The sequence below is a fragment of the Punica granatum genome, chromosome 5, assembly GCF_007655135.1.
Source record: "Punica granatum isolate Tunisia-2019 chromosome 5, ASM765513v2, whole genome shotgun sequence".
In the NCBI taxonomy this organism is placed as follows: Eukaryota; Viridiplantae; Streptophyta; class Magnoliopsida; order Myrtales; family Lythraceae; genus Punica; species Punica granatum.
Window position 1 is genome coordinate 9,852,033 of NC_045131.1, and position 26,488 is coordinate 9,878,520.

Consider the following 26,488-nt stretch of genomic DNA (forward strand, 5'->3'; position numbering starts at 1 on the left):
TATATATATATCCACATCTTCAACTCAACCGTACAGTTAGCTTATTTAACAAAAGCATGCATTGATATACGTCACATTAATTTGCTTTGGAAGGGAAAACCGTACGAGTGTTCACATTCATTTATTTCTATCAATCGATCAACCTTTGCAACGCATAAATCCTACCCCGTGCTCAATGGCCTACAATAGTTTCAATCCCGCAACCACCCAATGCGGGATTACCGCTGAGCCGACGTTTCGATTTAATCATCGGTACGGTTGATCAACCGCGTGTTGGATGATTGCACACAAAGAAATATTACGTACGTACACTGAAAGTGATTATATGGTATAATGATTGCATCATAAAATTTCCCGATGCATATATGACAAAAACCTTCTTGGAAAAAACATTATTTGTTGATCACTTCAAGTGGGTCTTTAGCGAGAAAAGTCATACATTGATTATTGAAGTCTCCTTCCTCGTAATTGATTAAATTAGTCACAGAAACAAGTATCTTATAGGTGTAGGACTTTGAGGATGAAGGTGGAAATTAACGCAAGGATCCAGCTGATCACAACAAATACATATAATATATTTGCATGTATATATTTAGCTGTACGAGTTGAAAATTCACCTATATTTTATAATACAAATACTGGGGTAGCCTTCTCGAAACTTCTACCTGCTCCGGGTCCACGATAGCCGAAGGCAGACGCGACACCGGGCTTTCGTGGACCGGGAGCACGCAAACATTGATAAGAGTAATTAATGGAGGGTTTATGGAAGAAGATGAATCAGGGCACTCATCTCCATGTGGAAGGCATCCATTTTAGAAGTCTCGGAAGTCATTGAATGAAACTAATTAATAAATCAATCAATTAATTAACAGATAAAATAATGAATGAGAGGACAGGTTATTAAAATTGCTAATATAATGAAACCCCATCCATTGAATTAAACTTTTGTAATAAAAGCTTCTATTCTCGAATCTCGAATATCTCTCTTACCCTCAAAGCATTAATTAACAATTATTTATTATGCAGAATATTTCCCCAAAGCTTACAATTTATTATGCAGTAAAAGCATTAAATCATAAGTGTTCGAATTAATAACGACACGTGCTGCAATTGGAACCATTGTTAAGTAGATTTTACCTGAAGTACATTAATTCAAAGCTCATTCAAAGCATCGCGTATAACTCAAATGCCGGAGTGACAACTTGCCTCAACTCATAAACTGAGGATATCTCATTATTTTTATAAAAATTAAACAAAGAAAATGTTTGGATTGTGATTGCTGAGACGTGGGATTAAATATTTCACGTCTTAATAATTACAATTAGCAGAAATTAAGGAGGAGCCGGCAGGTCAGTAGTTGACCGCGAGCCCCACTCATTGAAGTTTGTATTTACTGCTCTGTCCTTGTGTTGAGCAATCCAAAGATCAATCCATCCACGCATCCATCCACTTGCTCTGAGGACGACTCTTAATCGAATGAAGTACGCATAATTCGGTGTGAAATAGGGACCCCGATCGACATAAATTTCGAGCACTGATATCGATTTTAAATTTCGAGCACTGATATCGATTTTGCATTCCTTCACATTTGGTCCGGCCTCGTCAATATGACGGGCATTCGAGTAATTTCGGCTACGGCTGTCTTCCAAGGCAAGGAGGGGGCCCGCATTACCACATTTAGCGGCTAAGGTAAGCTATAAACTGTTCATGTTCTCTCAAGGCAGCAGGTGCCAACCGCAGTGGCCCACCAAGGCTTGAATTAGAAATGTTTCATGGCCAAAACATCTGGAGAAGGAAAACATTCTCTTTGGTACTCTCGGAAAGAAGCAAGTCAACAAGAACTGATCAGTGTCGATTGATCATTGTCGATAATCCGATGACATGTAGGTTACAGCACAATACCGATGTTTCTGTATACTCTACCTTTTGCGGATTCTCTATAAACATTAGCAAGAAATACAAAAAGTAGGGTATCCGCATAACCGTATAATCGGTTAATAAAAGCCCAGACCCGGGAAAAAAGCTGGGCTGGCAATATCTCTCGCTGTATCTTCGTATTCTTGTGAATTATCATCTCTCAACACTTGGTAGTGAAATGGATTCTTGATCACACGACCCTCCGCCACCTCGCCTATCAACATGAACAAAACTATGGACGCCATTGGTTCTTTAGCCACTTGTCGAGTCATTTTCGCTGTCTTCACTCTCATCACTGCACCACCAATAGCCATGTAGTAATGTTAACTTCGTTTCTGATATGACACGCCGTCCGCATTCTGAAAGTATGCTCTTCCAGAGATTTTCATGATATTAAGAGATAAGCATGGTACCTCAGTTCTGGGAGCTTCGATAATCGCCTGGCATCCAATCCTGTAATATACTTCTGTGCTGCTTGAACATTTTCTGCAGCTGCATAACAGGAACGAGCTTTCAGTGATGGAAAGATGATCAAATTATGCAGTGCAAGAGATGTAAAATGCAATTGGCAGAAGAAAATACCCTTGGTCAACTGGAAGACGTGAAGCGAACATCGTTCTGCAGCAAGTTTGACTGGCATGCTCCCATCCTTCAAACACTCAGCCACTGCAGGGCCCACAACCGATATGTTGGCCACTATAATGGAAGGATTTCCCTGTTGTACAACCATGGAAGGGTCAACAAACTCCCAAGACTAAAAGGAGAGGAAAATGGATATATGATGAGGCATAGCATTTTCACGCACTTTTGCAAGAGACTTTATAGCAGACAATGCTCTTCTTCGGACTTCACTTGAGTCATCACGCAGAGCAGAAACGATGGACGAAATGAGGTCGGAGTGCCGACTGTTGTTACCAGGACTAGTTTGAATCTCACATAGTAGGAGCCTTCCCAGAGCTTTGGTTGAGGTTTCTCGAATTGGAAACTGACAGCATAGTCCGGTTTTTTTTTTTTTTTTGGTCAGAGAATTACGATAAAAAAAAAAAGTAAAATAGAAGCCAATAAAGATAATTTCAGGTTGTCAGAAAAGACCACCTTCTCATCTTTCAAGCCAGATTTAAAGAAGTCGACGATTGATGAGAACGACCGTGACCCCATTATAGCAGAAGAATTATGCATCAATATCCATAAGATGGTGAGTAAAGATCCGTGTCTTGCAGACCAGCTAGAAGATGAAGATGACTTCAGTAGTTCCTCAAACAGATCGTTCAGTTGCTCCTCTTCCATGTACTGTGTACAAACATTGAAATATAGCAAAAGAAGGGAAAAAGCCCTATTGAGCAGATAGATGAAAATAAAAGTTGGGAATTGTATGAGATCAAGTAAGAAAATAATCTAAGTCTTTCAAGTGTTCTCTACGAACCTGAGATATGATGCCTAGTATTTTTGCGGAAGATATTCTAACTTGGTCATCATCATGAAGGATTAAGTCTCTCAGTTGATTGTACACACGTGTTCTCACGGCAGCACTGACACTCTTCCCTGCATGCTTCAGGACACCCCTTAAGGCAATCAAGATGGCCTCCTGGACCCCACCTTCTGAAGCCTGAACAGAAGGTTAAAGTTTCAGTATTTTTTTACATAATTAATTTTGAGGCACATGAGGGCACGGGATTAAATAGCAAGCGAAATTCACCTGCAAACTTGTCAACAGATCACCGACTAAAGGATCGACCCTTGTACTAAGTGCACTGAGCTTCCCAAGAGCAAGGGCAGCACTTGATCGGACCGTCCTGCATTACAAATTGATCATCACAAGCGGCATATCACTAAAGACAAGGAAAATAATAAATTGAGATAACCTGACAAATGTACGAGGAGGGAAGAAAGGTTATTTAGAACTACCTTGTACTATCGTGCAAACACTTTACAAATGTGGTTTGAAGCTGTGGAAGGAAAGGTTTCAAGGCAATGCCTCCCTTCCGGATTATTACGGTTAAGGTGGATAATATGGCACTCTTTACTTGCCAAGGGAAACGGTCGCCAATTATGCGAATAAGTGGCCTGCATTCAGATAGTAGTCAATTATGAGATGGTCCATGCATTTAGACAGGCACATGAAACAAGAAAACAGTGAAAATTCCAGTCTTTTTTTTTTTTTGGATATATTTTACTTTAAAGATAATTTCAGTCTTTAAGATTTAACCGCATACAAGCTACTCTTAACATATACTAATAGCTCATCTAAACATTATCTGTGACTTAAGAATTTCTTGAGTATTGTGCTTGATTTTGCTGCTCAGAACAATTCTTACCCCGTTATTGGGATCACAAACTCCTTCAACGCCTGTTCACTTGTGACCTCGATAAGCTCTCCAAGACCCAGTGCTGCCTGCTCTCTCAACTCAGCAGATCCACTTATAAGACCCTGCAAGGGCAGACAGTAAGATGCTTAAATTTGACGACGAAACCGCTTTATAGAAGATAAGAGGAGCTATGAAATGCCTCAAGTCTAAATTTTCCCAATAATAATTCTATTTCAAAAATAAAAAATTCTGTAATGCTTCCTTACCATCCCTAAATGTAACCAGAAATACCCATTCAGAAATGTTCAAGAATTTCTAATAAAAAACAAAGAGGGAACAATTACTTGGTGAAACATTGGAAGCACTGGCTGAAGAGCTTTCCTAAGACAGAATCCTGGAACAAGAACAGGCCCTCCCTGAAAAGTATTAAAGAGTCAAACTAGCTATTCAATTGAAGATTCAGAGGACGGACAATATATATAGAATATGCATGTACACAATACAAAATCTTTCACCTTCTTCCTCCGACGCTCTTTATCTCTGGCTGTGGAGACAGCATCTCTCACAAGCTTAATATATGATGGAAGTACCTCTTTAGGAACAGAACTGACAACACTTGATAGGGCCTCCCAAGAGACCTATCGACAATAAACAATTGATATTACTCAATGGAATCACAGGCCCACAAGAATACACATTATAAATAGGAAAGGACATACTGAAACAGTAGCTGAGTCCGAGTCGCTGAGCAAAACAATCAGCGTTGATATCATGTTTGGAGCTTCGTCCACCAAATACAGCTTGCTGTTCTTAAATAAGTACCCAATGAGGTAAGCAGAACTCCTCCTAATTGATGCCTGAAAACCGGAGCATCAGAATAAAAAAAGAAGGGATAAGGCATAAAAGAATATAAATTAATATTATAAGGAGAACATCGATAATCCGAAACAAATTACCTGACTATCGCTAACACCTTTAAGAAGTTCTGATAACAAAGTGTCAATGCCTTCTTCATCGATCACTAGGACCACGGTTTCAGCTGCCTCCTTAGCCAAAGGTTGAACTTCCTAAAATTCGGGAAAGAAACAAGTTTTTAAATAGAACAATAAAGTCCAACAAAGGAGGGGGAAGAGAGAGCACACTCTGAAGAATCCATACCGAATCATCTCCACCCATGGTGGACAATAAAGCAGGAAGAACGGTACCAAGATGGAAGTTTAGACCGGCTCCAGCAACCTCTGCTAATGCTCCTAGAGCATGTGCATTGAAGGCCCTGAGCAACCAAAACATGAAAAGTGAGCACTAATACCGACCAAAGTATACTTGAGATGCTTAAAGAAATATAAAAACAATAACTTACGAGAGGGGCTGATTGACCAGCTTTGGCAATATATGAGGCAACACAGCAGCAGTCCTTACACTAACCAAAAAGCATGAATTAGCACCATATTTTGTTTTTAATAACTAACTCAAAATGAAGTCACGAATGCAGTTTTCTCTCTGGTTATACCTAAGGATTTGTTTAAGGCCATCTAGAGCAGTATCCGAAGTCTCATCATCCTCCAAAGCATGCAGAAGTGTTGGGACAATTTCATCTATTGCTTGCATTCCAGCACTCTGCAACATTATTTTTTCCACAATATAAATTGATGGTCAGTCTTTTTTAAGGACAGATTCCTTAGGTATTTAATGAACTAACTAACAGCAGGGAAGAAAAGGCACCTTGTAGAGAGTGCTAAACGCCAGACCTGCAGCCTCCCGAACCTCAGGTGTGCTGTTAACAAAGTAGAGTTTTATAAGATTTAGTTTACGAATGTTAATACAAGCCTTAGCAAACCATGAAGACTGAAAAGAAAGTTATAGATTATAAACCTATCACAGAGCGCTGTGCGAATGGTAGGAATAAGCTCATCCATGAAACTCAATAACTGACTCCTACCAGCACTTGCCATCACCTCACTCAGCCCAATGCAGACACCCTGTCAGACAAATATTTGCACAAAATTACAAAATATAAGCGTAGCACATAATTAGAAAATATGGGCTTCCAAACTCCTTAATACTAATAACTTTGAAATTCCATGCTAGTAATACTGTCATTTTAAATTACTAAATCTTGTTCCTGGGGGGTTTTAGGAGGAGAAAAAATATTATAGACAACAGAATATATTGTCCCGGCGAGCGAGGAACCTGGCATAACCTCCATTAAGTAAAGCCAAAAGTATGCCAAATTTTATCACAATCATAATGTAACAATTTAATCGTCCAGAAGAAAAAGGAAAATCTAGCTCAATTAGTAACCAACTTTAAGAGAGCAATCAAAGTCCCAACCTGTCTTCTGCTGCTAGTAGGATCCTCCAACCCTTTCGCTAATATTGGTATAATAAGAGGAAGCACTCTTTCTCCAAGTTTTCTGACAAGTTCACCCAGTGATCTCCCAGCAACCTGCAGACCAAAGAAGTACTTAAGACCTTGATGAATCTAGTGACTCAAAAAAAATTCCAGCCTACGAATCGACTTAAAACCTGTCTCCTCTCAGATGATGATGAAGCAAGGGAAGTGATCAAGGTGTTCATCAGAACTGGCATTATTTCCTTCAGAGTCTTTGGAGTATTTGCAACTATGGTCTTCCAAACGTGTAAAGCGGCCTAACGAAGAGGTCAAACATAAGTTAACTGACCAATTTCCTTTAATATTTAAACTTGCATCAACCAGGAAAGCAAATTAACAATGTGCATCAAGCGTATTCTAATACTCATATCACTTGCAAACTGAGAATGAACAGTATATATAAAACCACACAAATTTATTAAAGAAAGGAACCAGGGGGGGTCTTTAGGGTCAGAAACAAAATATTCTGCTCTAATGCTATGCTAAGTGACCGATTCTTCTAAAAGCTCAATATCACAGGAAATGGCCTAATGAATATACCTAAAGCATGGTTTGACAAGTTACATGGTATGGAATTACACTTGGGGCCTCTTCATGTTTCTAGACATGATCGATTCTTCGTCATGCTCTTGGAACTCTTTTGTATATATGCTCAGTTGAGCCCTTCTAATGATTTTTTTTTTATTTACTATCCAAAATGTTCCAATTGTATGAAAGGCAAACAAAGTTACAACATCTACATTGTACTGTCATGTCTTACGGAGCCATTACCTGGCGAACTGATAAACTAACATCAGTTCGGACCATATAAAGGGCTGCAAGAACTTCATTACGCTTGTCCTTTCCAAGAACCTCAATAATTGCACGCCCATGTGCTTCAGTACTAGCACCTTCATCATCACTCCCACCCTCAAGCAAGGCCTTCCCTGAAGTTCCAGCAACCTAAAGGAAGGGAAGATCACTCAAGTAGCTGTAGAATGAGCTTCCAGTTCATGGTATGTATTTAAGTCTTGAGGTATATACCTTGAACAACAGGTCACCCAATAATTCAACTGAACTTTGTCTGATACGCCAGCTGTCATTGAAGATTCCATCCTCCACAGCAGGAAGGAGAAGAGGTAATGACCTGATAGGAAACATTATATAGCCCAGCATGAGTCAAATGCATCCGAGGATTGCAGGATAATGTCTCTGAGAATGTTTCAACTTCCTCCTGCTATGGACAATTGCAGAATTCCCACAAACAAACTATTACAATAGGACTACATATTTAATTCCTCTGTCGTTTGCAATCAGATAAAAGATTGCAATATTTTTCATAAGGGAACAAAAAAAGAAAAAAAAAAAAGAAGAGCCACATAAATAACATGTAAACAGTAGATGAGACTATGCTACCAGCCTCAACTCTCCCGTATATTTTTTCCTAGCAACAAAGAGATCATAAAACCGACCGTACAATAGTTCTGATTGTATACAGCAACACACTTGCTCCTAAAATGGACTTCGTAGAACTCAAGCTAATGAATAGTTAATAAAGTAAATGAGTGAACACACGTTTTTCCATGCCTATATGTGATTATAGCTATTTTAAGATGCATCGAGGGCACAAAATTGCTTACGTTGTTGCGTAGTGCTCTACAAGGACATGTCCTGCACCCAGTGCTGCTTCACGAACAGATTCATTCTCATCTGCAAGACCTGTAAAACAGCACAAGCATAGTTTTTAAAAGAATTATTTTCTTTCCTTCCCCACCTTTCCTTCTTCAACCATCAAACAGAAATGTGAAAGCCATTTCTCCACTAATTGAAAGGACCATACCATCCAAAATAGCAGGCAGCACCTGCGGCAGATAGTTCTGGAATTGTACACCCAACGATCTCGGGAAGTACTGCAAATAATTTCCATCAAAAGGGAAAGAATTAGATTTCTTCAGAAATCCAAACCCTACTATATAGAGAAGGTTTCTACTTGCATGATAACTGCATAGCATAACAAAATAGCATCTAATTCAGCATCCTATCATTTATGCAGTGAGATAATAACATAGCGTTTGGTAACGAAGTTAAGTTTGATTAAATTTAATTTAGTTTGATTTGAGGAGATGAAGACAAGTAGTTAGGAATAGTATGTGAGAGAATTTGAAGATAAAAAAGTGATGTTGTTGAATTGAGGAAAAAGTGTTGAATAGTTGAGAGAATTTGGTATTAAAAAATTAATTTAAACAACAGATAAGAAAAAGTATGAGAGAGAATTCAAAGAAAAAGATAAAAAAAAGTAATTATTGTGTTGTTGAATTAAAGGAAAAGTAGAGTAAAGTTATCTTAAGTAAAATCAAACTTTGTTACTAAACATAGCATAAGAGTACACACCTTGAACAATGTCAAATATCCATCACGAACAGATGCTTTCTGGTGAGAACAGTTCCGAATAACGTCGGGAAGCAAGTTCTCAAAGTATTCCACGCCAAGTGCGGCTAAAACCTGATGATATGACAAAAACCTAGATCAGCTTCAATGCAAAATACTCAAGCTATCGAAAAATTAGCATCTGCAATCCAATTAAAAACAACAAAGTAAGAAAAATGGCAATTAAAATATCAAATTTCGTTGCAATCACCTCTGTCAGCCCTTGCGCAGCTCCAGAGCGCTCAACATTGCTTCCATCAGATTTAAGAGTATCCAAGAGCCATGGAACAAGATCAGGGAAATTTTCTTCCCCCATTCCTCTAATAAGAGACCCGAGGGCCCTTGCTGCAACAGACCGAACCTCGGGAATTGGATCTACAAGAACCTGCATATATTTTATCACTCCATTGATCAAAAGGCATGGACACTTGTTTGCCAGTAATTTTCTCCACCAAATATGAAAGTACCTTCTTGACTTCGGGAAGGAGTAATCCAATGTAGGGAATCATATCCTTCGGTTCAGTAACCAACGAACACATATTCCCAACTATTTGTGCAGCTTTCTTCTTCGTATCAGCACTCCTTTCTCTCAACCCTCTATGCACAATTGGCACCAATAGGGCAAGTGAAGGGGCGTCAATTGAATTCACAAAAGTGGTCTGCAGCAATTTGGTAGTGACAATTATGTATATTAGGATGAGGCAACAGTAAATCATGTCAATTCATGAGACCAAAATAAACAGGCCTTACCTGAAGAAGAATATCAAGCGAGTACTTCGTGTGGTCATTGGGATCTGTAAGACCCATCAGAAGGGTGGGCACAAGAGAAGATATCTCGGGATTCTTTATCACACTCCCAACCTAAAAGAAGAAAAAATATTACTAAATAAACAGGCAGAAAATATGTTAGAAACGACAAAACCAAGCACTAATACTAACCTGCTGAAGGGCCGTCTGACCTGCCGACTGAACCTTGGGGTGGGTATCTGTCAACACCTACAATTGGAAAAATAAACAAACCAAGTACTGAACTTTGGGAACAAATTAACTAATGGAACTTCAAAAACTCTCGGTTACTGCAACTAAAATCGTAGCAAAACCATGTTATACAGACATTTTACCTCGGTTAGTTTAGGTACGATCTTGGGAAGGCACTGAGAGAGTTGTTGAGGGGCACAATAAGCCATGGCACCAAGCAACTGTACACTACTTTGCTTGGTTCTCCAAGCTTTGTCTTCAAGGCCCTGCAGAAATAGGGTATGCCATGTCAGGACTACTGCATCATTCATCCTTGCATCAGAAATGCTCTCAAAAGAAAAAATTTGCTAATACTAAGTGGCCAGTAATTCTTGCCAGTAGAACACCTGCCTAGCAATAATAATTTTTCTTTTTTTTTTTACTGCAAGAGAAGACAGCACAGTTTCTTCAGAACCAATAGTTGGATACATAATCAACCAAACCAGCATGCATATCTTCCATTCCGAGTATGTGAAAATACTGCATAAAGCCAAAGCGTCATATTATATAAGCTAAATGAAGCCAGGTCAAATACCTTGAGAAGAGACGGAAGCACAAGTTTGACCCCCTGAGCACTCATCTGAGACATCATGGCCCGAGCAGCACATTCAGCACCTTCACGAACTGCAACCACTTGATCGGAGAAAGAAACCAAAAGTAACGGTAGCATTTGGATTACATACCTACACCAAGAGAGGAGCAACTTCTTTCTCTTAGAACTTATATATGACTCCATAATCACATTAATTTATATAACTAGCAGATTCTGTACATACGGCTCAAATAACTTCCCCAGCTTCTCACAGAGGCATTCAAATGCCATCAGAGCTCCCTCGCGACGTTTTGCAGAGTTCCTGTGATTTGAGAGGGGAAAAGTTCGGGGAAGAGGAAGGGGTAGTTCATGTTATAGACGATTAGAGATATATTGCAGCAGAAATTTGAAAGAAAAATGAAACAGAACCAGTACTTCGAAAACTAAAGTCCAAGTCACTTAGAAACCGTTATGATACATGCTGGTACTAAGATTTGTTATACAGAAAAAGCCAAGTGGCTGCCAAATATTATGATGCATTGGAATTATACTTTTTTTATTCACGAAAAATTGAACAAATACGTCAAAACTATTTGAAAAATGGGAAGAGACAAACCTGTCAACTAAACCTTCTCGCAATGCATCAACAATCCCATATTTCTTCAAGCATGATATCCCAAAACCCTTGACCACACCAGCAAGTCCAAAAGCTGCTCCACGCCGTTCACCATACTTATCACTCTTCATAAGCTGGTCCAACAGCCTAGAAACCAGAGCTTGGCCTTCTTCCTGTTAGATTAAAGGGCCAGCAAGCCCATTATAAAAGGAATTAGAAATTCAAACTGATCATGTGATCATCTTGAACATATGCTGAATTTTATAAATTCAAGTCCACGGACTAGTTTAAAAAAGTAAAAAAGCGTCGTAAATTTATGATTTGATCAGCATCCTCGCATACTCGTTTTGATTGCATCAACGGAGACAGACAAACTGACACAGCACGCTGCACTGCTTCAGACGGCGTATTTAGAACGTCCAATAACTTCTCAACAACTGTATGAACTTTGGGATCATCCTGTTCAATGAAGTGTGCATATCAACCTTAGTGAAATTTTCATTAACAAAATCAAAAAATGCTAAGAACAATACTCGAACCTTTGCCAGGTGCTTAGCTAATGCTCCTGTAAAGATGACAACACCTTCTCGAACAAGATCATATGTTTCCTCATCAGATGCCTAATCCAAAAGCAAAAACAAAATAATCAAGAGAAACAATATTACGAACGGACTTCGACAGTCAACTAAAGTATAATCTACTTAGAGATGGCTATTCTCAAACAAGGATATTTAATTAATGAAATACTGCTATAAAAGAAACTGTGCAAAGCAGAAAAATCCATTCAACATGGCTTTGGACAGAGTAAAATTATTTTTAGTATACCGAGAACAGACCTCCTTATTTAAGTAGTTCTCGAAGATTGGGAACAGCAGGGAAACATTCTCCTTCCCATGCTTATCAATGACCATTATACCAGCATTAATCATCCTTCCACGAACATCAGCATTTGGATCAGCCTGCAATATCCAGAGGCATCATGTAACAGAAAAAGGTGATCTTCATCTCTTTCTTTTCTATACCATGTTAAAATTGCATTTTAAGTTTATAAAGTGGTTTGAACACAAGACCCAAAATATGTTCCCCCTATAAAGTAATTTAAACATAGTACCCAAAATATGTTTCCCCCTTTTCCACTTCTTTTAAATGTTGTTATTATTGTAGTCAATGCTCCTGTAGTACCAACTTAAGAGGAGCAATAAATCTAAAAGGCCCAAAGATAATGCGAGCAGATGCACTATTTCTATGAATAGCCCTCAAGGTCCAACTTAAAAATAAGGTTACCAGGGCTCGGGATATCAGGAAAGTCATGACAACAGGAAGATCTTTTGTCCTTATCACATCAGCAGCAGAATATAGTGCCAGAGCAATTCCTTGTCGCCCAAGCCAACCAGCATCGACAATGTCATCTTTGAAATTGGCATCGCGAATATATAAAGAAAATAAAGTTGAAAGTGCTTCCTGAAAATTTATCATGGATATATTTAAGAGAGCTGAAACAGCATTACTTCTGCAAGGAAATATGTGATGACAGATAGATTTACGGCAAATAAATCAAACTTACCTGTATCGTATCTGGATTTTCATCCAAAGCAGCAGCTAATGCCTCCGCAGCAGCTAATCTCACATTATAGTTATAATTGGAAAGTGCTCTATAAATTCCTGAATAGTCTGTCCCAAAGTTATAGCCATATCGATCCCATATATCTTCAGCCACTTCTGCAACTGACTGAAAGGAATAGGACAATTATTATTAGTATATTAAAAAGTCCTTTACATAAAAAGAAAAGAACAAACGCACTGAGTCATTAATTTTATCTAGAGAGAAATTTCCAAGACGACATAAGAAATCATTTTACTATTAGGGAAAGAGTTGCTAAACATGAATCAAGAAGAACAATATTGAATATGTTCACGTTTCATAAGGCTGTAAGGTAGGAAAGTGCTATTATGAAGAAATGCTAATGATGAATATAGAAAGCGGAAGGCATAACCACACTGAAGATGGAAATAGGCAGCATTCTCTACCGTAAGTAGGCGAATAAAATATGAAAAGTAAAGAAATCGACCAAGGGATTTTTGTGTCTGAGCATATTACATGTAAATTACCTCAACAGCAGGAATTAGGAAGCTAAGTGAGATTAAACAGCAGGAAATAATAAGGATAATATAATATATGATTGCATGAAGAAGTACAAGATATCAGTCTTTCAATGGAAAAGAAATTTGATTGGAACTATACAGGCAGGAAGCACTAATAAAGAGGAAAGGTTGAGCAAGCTATACTTTTTCAGGATCATGTAGCGCAATCCAGATACCGGTTGCAACCTCAACATTCTCGGGAAGTGTACAATTGGCTACAGAAGGAACACATTTTACTGCATTCAAGCAGGCCATTCTCACATGCACATCTTTAGCATAAACTCCATATAATGCCTGCCAATACATATAGAAATATCAAAAAATACAAAACTGCATAATATAGTCATCAAACAAGATTTTCAGAAGATGGACCGTACAGGTGCAACTTCGTCTGGCTGCAAACCCAGACACAGCTCATTTAATGCAGATCCTGCTGAAGCTTGATAAGCTGGAACAACACCTAGCACATTATAAAGAGCCTAAAAGCAGGAAATAAATATTAGTAAGCTCGTCATCTCTTAAAACAGTTAAATAAAACAGATATGAATTACAATTTTGCCATCCATGACAAAAAAATAAGGGTTTACATGACTTAACTGATATCATTCGAAGACGAGGAAGCGGCAGCAGAGGGTCCAAATGTAAACTGATAATTCGAAGTACATCATCATGAAGACCTGTCTTCTTGGATGATACTAAGATCCTCTCCATTATCTAGTGTTAAATTACTCCAGAAGTTAGTAAAAAAAAACAAAAACCAATCGCATAAATTATCGAAAAAGGCAAAAGGAAAAACCTACCGGGAAAACAAAAGTAAAGGAATCTACAGGAAGACCCCCTGATTTGCATGACAGAGACAGGGCATTTATTACACGTTCAAAAAGAGACAACTGATGCTTCTCATTGCCCTCTCCCCTGATAGGAGTTAACTCATCAAAAAGCGTGCCATTCTCTTCTGTCACGATCAACCGTAATGCAGTTGCAATTTCGAGAGCCCAATTACAGAGAGGTGAGGCAGTACATCTGGCAAGTTTCACAAGGGTTTCGTATGCCACATCACCAACTATGGGTGAACGTAACAAAGGATTCACAAATTTCACCTAAACCAAAATAAATGAGAGGCGACTTTAGAGGCACAAGAAAAGAATAAATATAACACTAGCATATTGATTCAATTGCATTCCTTCATTGTACATGAGCACCCTGAATTGTTCCGACATGAGACAGTGTCATGTTTGCAAGAAAAACTCAAATTCCATTTAAAGGAAAACCCAATAAAACATAACCAGTTTCATGGCCATGAAATTCCAACTCTCCATACCAAAGCTGACATTATGGGACACGTGACTAGCAGAGGAAACCCTGTGCAGTAAAGAAAGGCAAAGGTTTCGTGTTTCATAATCCACAGAAGAAGACATGTCCTAATCAGATTATAAATTATATATTTATAAAGAAAACCAATCACAAGTTGCCCTCACAAAGTGACAACTTCACCCCATCTCTTGAGTCCATGTAACATCTAGATCAGTGCGACTATTAAAGAACAATAGAGCTGTGGGCAGATACTTGAAAGGCCCTTTTCTACAAAAAGTATTCCATCCCTCCAAAACTCAAATTACTCAATGGTAACATGGAGTTGCAACTATATGCAAAATGGTTTAAGCAACCGCAGGTGCTCTTTTTAAGGTATCTGTATTGTTCATAAATGGTTTCTGTCATACAAGAGGTAACGTTCTCTCTCTTGCCTATTTTTTTCCCACAGTTATAAATCTTTGGTTTAGCATGTTCCAAGGTCTGATGCATCTCCCTCCGTCCTTTAGAGGTGGAGGCTCAATAGAATATATCTGTGTCCCTCTAAAGCTATCACGAGTGAGTTGTTGACAGAGCAATTAAGTCTTTAAGACACAAACAGTGACCGAGTCCCCCGCCAATGGTGAGGGTCTCCCAGAGTACAAGTCAGAGCATACTGAATCTGGGGATCCTAACAAACAAGTTCAAGAAATGAAGCTTAAGAATGATAAGCTACTTATACATCTGTAGCTAAATAAAGCGACAGACAGAAAGAAAAAGGGAAGTACCAGGGAAGGCAGCTGGCTGTGAGCGAAAATAGGATTAGCAATAGCAATCTCCCCAAGAGCTCTAAGCATTACTGAGAGATTTTTTTGAATTTCCCTGACCTTCTCTCGTATAGATGCCTCTTCCTTCAGCAACAACTCGCGTGCTTCCTCTTTTGCAGTCTTTCCTTTATCTGAGCCTTTATCTGAGTGCATCAAATTTGAAGATTTTCATGTTATTATAGCAAAAATGAATTCCAGGAACTAGTTATTATCAATAACAATAGCAACGACAACATACCAGTTCTCTTAGTTGGCTTCCCAGAATCTTTCCTTCCAATATTTGAGGCCTCCCTATTAGCTGGCTCTCTCTTCACAACATGACTATTACTGTCATGATGCTGCACGAAAATATTTCATCAGAATATTACTATGATATGAACTTCTAACTGCTTACAGAATTCGTAACCAAATGAAAGGGAAGCATCAAATTCACCGTGTCATCTTGGTCATCGTACAGTCGGAAGCGACCTTTTGCCAGTTTTGTGTTCTTTGAGGCAACAGATTCAGCAACATACACACCTTGCTCATTAGAAAGCATTCCTTCAGGAGTTCGGAAAATCTGAAGCAACATGATAGAGAAGCCTGTGTGACTAAACCCTTAGGGAAACAGATTGAAACACCGATTATGCATGTAGCAATTATAACAGCACAGTAAATCATTCCAGAAACTTATCATTTAGAAGCTTTACAATACTGCTGACTCATTAATTGCATAAGTAAATTGCAATACATACATGAGAGAGGAAAAAAAAAATTATACTTGAGAACTAGTCATTATGAATAGGCCATTCCTGAGTCACCAAAAAAAAAAAATCTTGATCAAATTGAACGAGGACAACTGAGTAAAAGCTTCCTAGACTAAATGCTTAAATCAGCAGGCAAAACCCAACACATGAATCAGCATCTATAGATCCTCAGTCATTACACCTCAGTTCAATTTCTACAACAATAACACCATATAAACATGATAGGAAATTGTAGGAATGTTAATGGCCAAGACCAACTAAAGATCATGGCTAATGATACTTACTTGTATATCACTTTCTGAAAGCATATCATGCGAGGATCGATCAGGGAGATTACCCAAATGCTGATGATAGAAAAAACATGAAATTCTTGTCAGCAATAAGGAAAATGTTGTTTATATGAGGAAAAAGAATAGGTTCCTACAAGCTTCAATTTGGAGGAAAAAATTCCACGAGAAGAACCTTCTCAAACTCTAAGTAGGTATCTCTAGGGTTAATAGACATCAAAGTAGCCAGTGAAGACACGGCAGCTTGTTGTTCCAATGGGTTAGGGTTCATCAAGCCCTTTGGTCCCAATAAACCCTGAGGTAGATACAAAAGAAAGTGATCAGAGAGTTAGTGGGAGACTAACATGAAATTCTTACAGTACTCGAACAGAAAAGTAATAATATAAAGGCTCTGGCAATAAAAAGTCCAACCAAGCTAAAACTATTGACCAGCAAAACACCTAGTCAGAGGAGGAAAGAAACAAATTATGAGTCACTAGGTACTACCACTAGGAAGAAAAAAACCTTTCAAATTTAATAATAACAAGTACCAGACGGTAAATAAAAGAACCAATGCATAATTTTCATGATCAGATTATTTTACAGAAATATTGGGAGAACCCACCTTGCAGAGATGTGATACATCAGTAGAGATAATTCTGGTAATATCAAGAGCATGCTTCTGGAGACACTTTTGAAGCCTCTGAAAGGGAAAATAAACAAGATCACATTCTATACCCAATTAATCCTTGCCTGAACAGTATAAACATTTTCAGTTTCTGAATGCTCACAACATGCACTCAGAAGGAAACATGTAATTAAAGCTGCAAACTTACAACTCAACATTTTCGACAAATTTAATGTTGCTGAGCACCAAGAGGGTGACAACCGAATGCATAATACGAAAACATGAAACCATGCCAAAAAATGATTGTCAGATATCACATCGGAAGCACTTGCCTTCCAAACAGAGTCAGTCTTAGTGGAACCAGTGATGCATGGATGATGCGAGCAAAGTATGACTTGCATGCAAACGCTAGATGAAGCAGCTAGAGCTGAAGATGATGTGACAAGTAGAGCCTTCACCAGAACCTCTGTGGATGCTAGATTGGGAACTTGAGCATCCAATTGATTCTCTGTGTCACTGAAGGAATACAAACTTAGATCTCCAACATCATGATAGGGAGGAGAGAGAGAGAGAAATTTTTATACAAAAAATGTATATCTTTTGCATAAAGTAGTACCTTGTCTTCAGAAGAGAGACTTTTTCACTAACAACAGAGAGGAACTGCGTAAACTCTAGCAAAAGAGGTTCTGACAACTGTGGGGAAGCAGCAATTATCTTTCGAGTAGCATCAGAAGCCATTTTCCGGATGTCCCAATTTGGATGACAAATGAGAAAGAGTACCGACTGTAACAAATTACAATGGTGTGAAAAAGTATCACATGAGCACAGAGATATATTAATACTTGAGAAACTAACTAGTAATTACCTGCAACAGTGGTTTACTCGAGAAAGCTTCCAACATCCTGCATGAAATTGGCCAAACTATCAGCTTCTCACCAATCAATAGCAGAAGGATGATCATTGTGGTAGACAATCTCACCTGTGTTGATGTTCCACGAGCAAAACCTCCAGAAGATCAACACATAACATGCAATCCTCGACTGACAACTTGGATGCCTGTAAAAGTAGATACAAGGTCAAGAAAAAAAAAAGGATTCAGAAGTAAACCTCCCGCAAAAAGATAGGGTCAAGATACGTTTACCATTGATAAGGGTACAAGAGAAGGTTCATTTTGAGATATCAGAGACCAGATCTTCTCCTTTGTCACTGTCTCTTCTGAAAAAGAGAAAAGGGCATAATATTAAGTTTAAGCAGAACCGGTTAGAAAATTCAGGGCAAAGCAGGGTTAGAAGATATTGGATAACTTCCAAAAAGGCATCTATATAAATTACCGGCTTTAATATCAGCAGCTGCTATCTTCCCAACTAAAAGAAGCGCATAGAGACCATCCAGCCGTTGCGCAGCTTTCGTAAAACCAGTTTTGACCAGTTGGACAAGAGGCCCCAACAAGGAAGATATCTGAATTTCATTGTCGTATGCTTTCCCTTGAGTGATGATCAGGAAAGATAATGAAGAAAGAACACAAGAATTACAATATTTGCCAGTTTACCTGCATTATTGCATCACTATTTCCACTAATAATTCTAAGACAACGAAGATGCCCCCTCCTCAAGACTTCCTTCTCCTTGAGGCCAGCAGAAAAGAAAGAGACCAATCCCGAGTCAACAGCATCAGCTGAACGAGCAGCCCAGGACGCTATAGCAAACAGAATCGCCAATTTGACCTCTTCGTTTCCTTTGTAATGAAGAGATCATCAAAGTATTATCAATGTAAATGTAATCCCACATAAAAGCATAACACACCAACAGACATTTCTTCTTTTTAAAGTTTTGGTATGAAAAAGAGACTGACACTCCCTTATTATTAATAGAATACAAAATTATGAAAAGAATGAAATTATGAGAAAGCATACCCTCACTCTTGTAGCTAGACAAAAGAAAGCTACATATGGTCCGTGATAAGCTGTGGATGTATTTCCCTTCAGGAGCAAGAGATAACTCTTGCAGCGCATTGATCATTCCAGTCCTCTGATAAGGAAATGCAAGCCTTCCCTCTGACCCTGTTCATATTGCATTCTGGAATAAATATTGACGTGCTTGGGTTGTCCAAACATTTCATTCTATATCTCTACTATAAGGAATCCACCTCATTATTTGTGTCTGTCAGCACGAGAGAATATTGAACAAAGTTTCAAGTTAGTAAAAGAGGGGTAAAAACAAACCTCCAATGACAGCTTTGATGGCATTAAACATAGCCTCCACAGCATCTGGGTTACTAGACTTTTGGCTTAAGCTTCTGATTATAGCCAAGGCTTCAACTCTTCTTCCCTCATCTGCATGGCGTGCTTGTGGAAGCACCACAGAGAGAATTTCCACAGCATACTTACTCAAGTCTAGATTGACCAACTTTAAAAGAACCCCAACTGATTCTAGCACAATCTCAGGATTACGCTTTAGCATTTTAACAGATGACGGCACCACGGTATTTTGAAATTCCTCATGCGACATGTACCTAAAAAGTGGATGAAAAGCTTCACTGAGACTCTTTGCTGGTTTTTCCCTTGCATTCAGAACTGCTTTCGCATATACATCAAGAAAGACTGGCTGTTCAAAACAAAGCATCGTGTCAAATCAAAGTAGCAGAGATTTCCATTTCAAAAGAACCAGCTGAGACACAAGAAACTCTCAACATCCTGACCTTGTACTCTTCAAATAAAGAAGGATTTTCGCTTGAGTACTCCAGCAACATAAATATGAAGTCTGCACTGTCTTTATGTGATATTCGAGCATTCTTTAGTTCCTCTATAAAGATTTTGTAGATGCTGGGAGACTGAATGGTAAGAAAAAATGGAAATCACTACATCTTTTCTTAAAATTGCAGAATATCTTGATCATTAAATTACAAAGTAGCTCAACATAAACAAGAGATATATGATCGAGCTAAAACCTTAGAGAATAAATGAAAAAATAATTGCTTGCAGGCTCGTCTCTCCCGGAAAGACCGTTTCATGACAGCTGTCAGTAAAGATGCTTGTGCCGCCGCAACCCTACAGACAGCATTCTTGGAAACTGCAGCAAACTGACTCTGGCCCAAGAGGATACACGACCACTTGAGAAGTCTGTAACAGCTCGCATGTGAATGAGCCTTTGCCTGCTTTTCCATAGTTTGCACGAGGGCAGCAGCGAAACTCTTCTTGAACGCCGTCTCCCCTAATCCTTTTACAATAATGGCTTCTACAGCTTTTGTTGAATGCAGATCGTCGTATAAAAATAACGTTTTAAATATAATTTCCACCAAAATTGATGCCAACTCAGGAGACATCTCTGCATAATGAAAAGGAGAACACATGAGCTGCTACGCTATTATATCATACAACAACATATTCTTCATTAATCAACATCCCAGAACATCAATACACAGATTTTGCTGATTCTTAGGATTTACAAAATCCTTCAAGTAAGATCATCATCCCATGAACATCGACCAAAATCCCATTTGATAACCAGAACACATTCTAACACATGACAAAGCTAACTTGGCCGTTAACCATGCAAAAGTAAGAACTTTAATAGCACAGAGTTTAACCAAACATAGGCAGAGGATCATACAGCTTCCGGAAAGCCAGTTCATTTCATATGAACGTCGCATGGACGCTAAAATAACCATCAGGATCAGCTGAAGAAAGTTCTTTAAATCATATTTTTAGCAAAAACGTCTGCCTCTAGTCCACCATTCTTATCATGTTCTTCTTATGTACAGTCCAAGAAATTGCAATGCACAACAGACCCCAGGAGCCGGCTGTCGTCGTAGAATCAAGGGGCAGCAGCCTCTGCTTTACCTGAATTACTAATAACGAAGGGGATTTGATTCCTAAAAATCTGAATCCGTTGCTTGGTGGACGAAGTGGAGACGGACCCAGCAATGGAAGCAACAGATTCGATTGAATCCGCCATTTTCTGTGGTGGGGTGGATCCAAAATGAGGATCCCTATCAACTGTTCAGCTCCGAGGTGTACGAGGTATGAGCAGAGAGCACGCCACTGCTGCTCCCTGTATGAGCTAACAACGTCAGACGGAGAGTGCGTTTTTAGGGTTTTAGATAGCTGATGATGATGATGCTGTCCTCTGCTGTGCAATGACACTGTGAAAGGTCCTGTGAAGGCTGCTTCTTTTTTTTCTTTTCTTTTTTTTTTGGGTTTTTTTATTTAATTAATAATTCAGAATTAATTAATAACATGTGTAATATTTCATTTTCCTGGGCTAGTGATGAATTTTAGAAGCCCATGCGCTTTAACTCGAAGTCTGTCATTGATGGGTTAGGCCCGTGAAGAGCCCATTGAAGTTCCATGCAGGCCTGCATAGACATTGGAAAATCTAGATTCGACTCGACTAGACTCGACTCGACACGGCTTGTTTAGATCGGTCAATTCGGACATTCGACTGCAGGGAAACCATATGGATCCATAATGAGGGATGGATGATGATATATACAACCCGAGGTTCAATATTGAAAATAATTCATGTGGGTTTCTGAATAAGGTTCATACGTTTTCAAACGTGCATGGATTTGTGCAGCATTCATGGGCAGGCAAAGAAACTCGATTAGAAGCCCCACACTTCAAAAGATGGGAAGGTACTAGATTTAAAATTTAGCCTTAGGCTTGGTTTAGGAGTGTTGTACCTGATGGAGAAGTGCTGAAATAAAATTACTGAAAAATAAGTGTTGATTTCATAATAAATTAAAGTGTATGGAGGAAACTAATTTAAAATTGTTAAAAGTAAAATTAAAAAAATATTAATATTTGAAACAGAATAAGCATAAGCAAATTTAATAAGCAGTTATTAACCTGCTCGAAAAAATCATGTTTGCAACTGCAATTTCAACTGAAATCATGGTTTAAAAAACTCTCACCAAATATCAAATTTGCTTAAAATTCTCTAAAAAAATTGATTATGAAACCTCCCACCACACTTCCAAACGAACTCTTAACTAGGATGGCTTGAGATTTTTATTTTATATATGCCAAAAATAGTAACCAATCAAATTCGAAATCCACTTTCTTTGGGACAACTTCAATTAATCAGAGTTAGAGAAGTGGGTCAGTAGGCCAAGGAATATAGTTGAATTGATTAAGATCACCACAAATATGTATGGTTAGTTGGTAATGGCATTTAGCCTCTCATGTCAAGTAATTTGCCTCATTTTTATTGACATTGTCCACCGCACAGTGGTCCCATGACCACCGTATTCCTTGATGTCGAACTTGACATTAGGGGTGATCGGTTCCGAGTACCCTGTATTTTTTACGATACCCGGGCCCTACCCTGTAAGGGATATGTTTCAAGATTTTGAAATCAGACCCTATCATGTTGAATCCTGGAACTGAAACCTATCCAGAACCTGTATTATACTACAGGTTCCGGGTACCCTGTTAGAACCTAAAAAAATTTTCTCTGGCTAAATAAAATCGAAAATATCACATACATAATCAGTAATTATGTCAAATAGAATATCAACAAAGATTTAAATTAATCCACAACAATAACAAAAATAATATGTCTCATTAATCCATCGATAAAATTAAACATCCATAATACGACCCCACACAACAAAGTGTCTCTGTTCTGATTCATTAGAAGAGACAGTAACTTTACTCTTTCCTCTTTTTTTTTTAATAAATAACAGGTTCCGGATACCCTATAGGCATGAATCGGAATCGAAATCGATTTTCTCCGATTCCTGATTTTAATAACCCTCGAATTTTTTTTTTCGGTGTGAATTCTAGTATCCGAAAGTCCAATTGAGCCCCGACTAATTCAGTTGAATCGGGTTGGCTCACTAAGGGATAAAACTTTCCGAACGTGGATTTTTTGTATTTAGAAGGATTCGAATATAAGATTTTGCTTAAGTGGAATAAATAGCTAACCACTTGAATCAACCTACATTGGTTAACCCTTGATTATTTTGATAAGTGATAACCATCGACATTGATATAGATTTCATCTGGAACAAAGGAATTTTATTATATGTATGTATATATAGCAAGATAAATCATTAGGTGTGGAAGTAGATGTATTAGACCATAGACCATTTCTGGAAACACATACAAACGAGAAGTTCTTGAGTGATTCTATTTCGTCGCGTAGCGTGATGAAGCGCCAATTAAATTGCATGAAACATGAGTATTGGTGTTAATCACTTCGATAATTGTCATAATTATTCTTCATTACAAGATTGTTATTAGTTTTTCCTCACCATGTCATTTGAGGTAGGATTGTCTAAAAATTTTCTCCGCACAAACCCAAACTTAGATTTAATCAGGTGCCATTTTCACTATGGACTAGGCCAGCCGAAGAATACGGCTCTTTTTTTTTCCCCCTAATTGGAGTGCATCACCTTGTATCGGGAATCTCAATGGCACCCGACTAGCCTAGGTTCAATTTAGATCTACTCGATAAGAGGTAAAACTCTCTCAATCATAATTTTTTTTTCTTTTACAAGATTTGAATTCAAAACTTTACTTGAGATTGAGAATAATAAGGTCAAATCACTTGAACTAATTTACCTTGGTAAAACTAGAGCTCCTATATAGGCAGGAAAGATGAATCCTCAAGCCACCTTCTCAACAAGTTGGAGAAAGGTTCTTCTCTGTTCCAAAAACCATGATTTTAGTGTTCAGTTTAGTACCCGCCTACTTGGACACCCTTCACCCGACTTCATGCGTACAAAGCATGAACAACGCTTTTATATATACGAGTCCAGGCTTCACATATTAGTATCTCATCGAATAGTGCCACAAGATTTTGCCAGATTATATACACTCTGCAAACATACGTAGTCCCATCTTACCATGGCATGAAGTAAGGATTCAAATCATTTTAGTATCATCGGCTATCCCTGGAGTCAATGTGTCACACTGTCAGTCTATCTGGTACCTATTGAATACTAGATTGTACCAAAAATGTCTAATAATTACTTGAAAAAAAAAGCTGAAAAATGATTACTTGCATTAGAATTTTTTTTTGCTAAGTTATGTATGTGCATTCATTTGTCTGTTCATAATCCAAATGACGGGCGGGTGAGTTTCTTCAACTTTTTTTTTTCCTATTTTAATTATTGGGATCTTCACATTGATTGAAGTCTTCCTTGTAGCTCGATGTTGCTGCTCTGAAAAGGACAGCAGCTAACATTTGATAAAACGTCACAGATACGATAACTCGAAATTGTAAGTGTAATCCTTCCACGATAGAGGATTGATCTGCGACTTTGACAGAGTGGTTGTATGTATAGCATGCTAATGGTGAGCATGGAAGGCACATGTGCTTCGCATATAAGTCACATATTCTAGTGCAAATGTGGGAAGAGTCTGTTTAGCCGGACAAGCCGGAAATAAGCAACCATCTCCTGGTGGGTCCTCACGGCTTGCCTTGTCATGATCAATGAGAAAATCGCCATATGAACACTTCTGATACTGCATGCACACATGCGCGGAAGCTCTTCTTGGAATTTACATTTCAATGGCAAGCTCTCAGGTTCCAGCTTCATGGAGTACGCTTCTTCGAATAGTCATAGCACTGATGATATTCACCTCCAGTCCACAGCTCGCCGAGTCGGCTCGAGCCTTCTTTGTGTTTGGTGACTCTCTCGTGGATAGTGGAAACAACAACTACCTAGTGACCACTGCCAGTGCAGAACTCATTTCCCTACGGCATTGATTACCCAACCCACCAGCCCACTGGACGGTTCTCCAACGGGCTCAACATCCCCGATTTCATCAGTTGGGTTTCAAAATTCAGACATTGATTTAATTACTTTGCGTCACTTTTGCTTTTAGTGTTTGATATGTCATCGAGGGAGTTAACCAGTAATCTGCTGGATCAAGTCAGCACCTTGGTAGCAAATCCATATTGCCATACCTAAGCCCAGAGCTCACTGGGCAGAAGCTGCTTGTGGGTGCCAACTTTGCTTCTGCCGGGATAGGAATCCTCAATGACACCGGCCTTCAATTTGTAAGTCCTTCGGTATGATGCTCGTTTGGATTCACAGATTCTATGTAATTAATCCTTTTCCTTTTTACTTGCTTCCCAGGTGAACATCATAAGAATGTTCCAGCAATTGGACTACTTCCAAGAGCACCAGCAGAGAGTGAGCGAGATAATCGGGCAAGTGAGGACCAAGAAGCTAGTGAACGAGGCGCTTGTGCTTGTTACAGTTGGGGGCAACGATTTCGTGAACAACTACTTCCTGATACCCCTGTCTCCTTGCTCTCGCTAGTATTCTCTCTCCGATTATGTTTGGCTCCTCATCTCGGAGTACAAGAAGCTGTTAATGGTAAAATTACTTCTGTTTCCATTTAGAACTGGAAAAATGAACAGTTTGTATGCAAAAGCACATCATAAAGCTGCTACATTTTGTCATTGACATTACTGGTGGGAATTGTTGTGTAGTTTAGGTCTATTTGGAGTACAAGCATTCCATGAACACTATCGACACAATAGTTATATATCGAATTATGATGTATTTGTTTGTCAACTCTTTTTTGCCAAATGACAGAGGGACCTTTCGGTTTTTAATGAACTGTCTTTGACGTTTGTGCAGAGGCTATACGATCTTGGTGCCAGACGGGTTCTGGTCACAGGAACAGGCCCACTGGGCTGCGCCCCTGTAGAAATAGGACTTAGAAGTCCCGACGGGCATTGTGCTCCTGAGCTGAGCTGCAGCACTCTACAATCCCCAGCTCGTCCAGATGATGAAAGAGCTTAATGATAAGTACAGGTCACATATCTTTGTCGCAGTCAACACGCCGCAGGCTCATAACAACTTCATCACCGACCCTCAATCATTCGGCATGGAACAGAACCCACTCGGACCAACTCCGTGTCCCATTTGAAAGAAAACATAGCATTGTGTCATACACATTTCAAGACTGACCCAAATGTAAATTTTGCTATAGGATTTGTGACATCCAATGTAGCATGCTGTGGGCAAGGTCCAAACAATGGGATCAGACTCTGAACGCCCGCATCCAGCCTCTGCCCAAACCAAGACGAGTACGTGTTCTGGGATGCGTTCCACCCTTTCGAGCAGGTCAATGCCCTACCTGTCCAGCAAATCATGACCGGTTCAATCAAGTACATGAACCCCGTGAACCTCAGCACCATACTTGCCTCGGACTTCAAGATTTAATTTGATTGTGTCATTATTGATCGGTTTCTGTCATATAAATATTGCTTTGTCACAGATTTAGTTGCTGAATTGAAATATGCAGCTTTGATTCATAATAGGAAAGCTTGATCTGTCATTCTTGGTTATTGAGACGTTTCCGTGCTACATTGCTGTTGACGTTAACTGGAATAAAAACGAAAGAAAGTTAGCATTCTACACGAATTTTTATACTGAAGGAT

The 26,488-nt window shown here is 38.8% G+C and overlaps 1 protein-coding gene and 1 pseudogene across 1 annotated transcript; one reads left to right on the forward strand and one right to left on the reverse strand.

The window, feature by feature from the left end:
- Positions 1–1,786: 1,786 nt before the first annotated feature.
- LOC116207314 (protein ILITYHIA) lies at positions 1,787–21,231 on the reverse strand. The gene is made up of 60 exons (XM_031540220.1): positions 20,923–21,231; positions 20,031–20,407; positions 19,782–19,913; positions 19,306–19,687; positions 18,997–19,143; positions 18,634–18,818; positions 18,416–18,542; positions 18,226–18,299; positions 18,064–18,140; positions 17,950–17,986; positions 17,701–17,867; positions 17,417–17,600; positions 17,082–17,159; positions 16,653–16,772; positions 16,475–16,534; positions 15,878–16,003; positions 15,683–15,782; positions 15,406–15,587; positions 14,128–14,427; positions 13,925–14,041; positions 13,705–13,806; positions 13,472–13,621; positions 12,750–12,914; positions 12,470–12,646; positions 12,022–12,144; positions 11,725–11,805; positions 11,528–11,644; positions 11,186–11,358; positions 10,814–10,891; positions 10,573–10,720; positions 10,142–10,264; positions 9,960–10,016; positions 9,771–9,881; positions 9,488–9,679; positions 9,232–9,405; positions 8,985–9,095; positions 8,434–8,503; positions 8,234–8,312; positions 7,638–7,740; positions 7,386–7,556; positions 6,749–6,871; positions 6,555–6,668; positions 6,096–6,202; positions 5,946–5,997; positions 5,734–5,840; positions 5,584–5,643; positions 5,382–5,496; positions 5,180–5,290; positions 4,943–5,080; positions 4,739–4,861; positions 4,568–4,639; positions 4,233–4,345; positions 3,823–3,981; positions 3,614–3,710; positions 3,341–3,523; positions 3,013–3,207; positions 2,723–2,902; positions 2,500–2,632; positions 2,331–2,409; positions 1,787–2,212 (listed from the first exon to the last, which is right to left on the reverse strand). The coding sequence occupies exons 1-60, from the start codon at positions 21,035–21,037 to the stop codon at positions 2,170–2,172; spliced, it is 7,896 nt and encodes a 2,631-aa protein (XP_031396080.1). The 5' UTR covers positions 21,038–21,231; the 3' UTR covers positions 1,787–2,169.
- Positions 21,232–24,952: 3,721 nt separating this feature from the next.
- Positions 24,953–26,471, forward strand: LOC116208651 (annotated as a pseudogene).
- Positions 26,472–26,488: the final 17 nt, after the last annotated feature.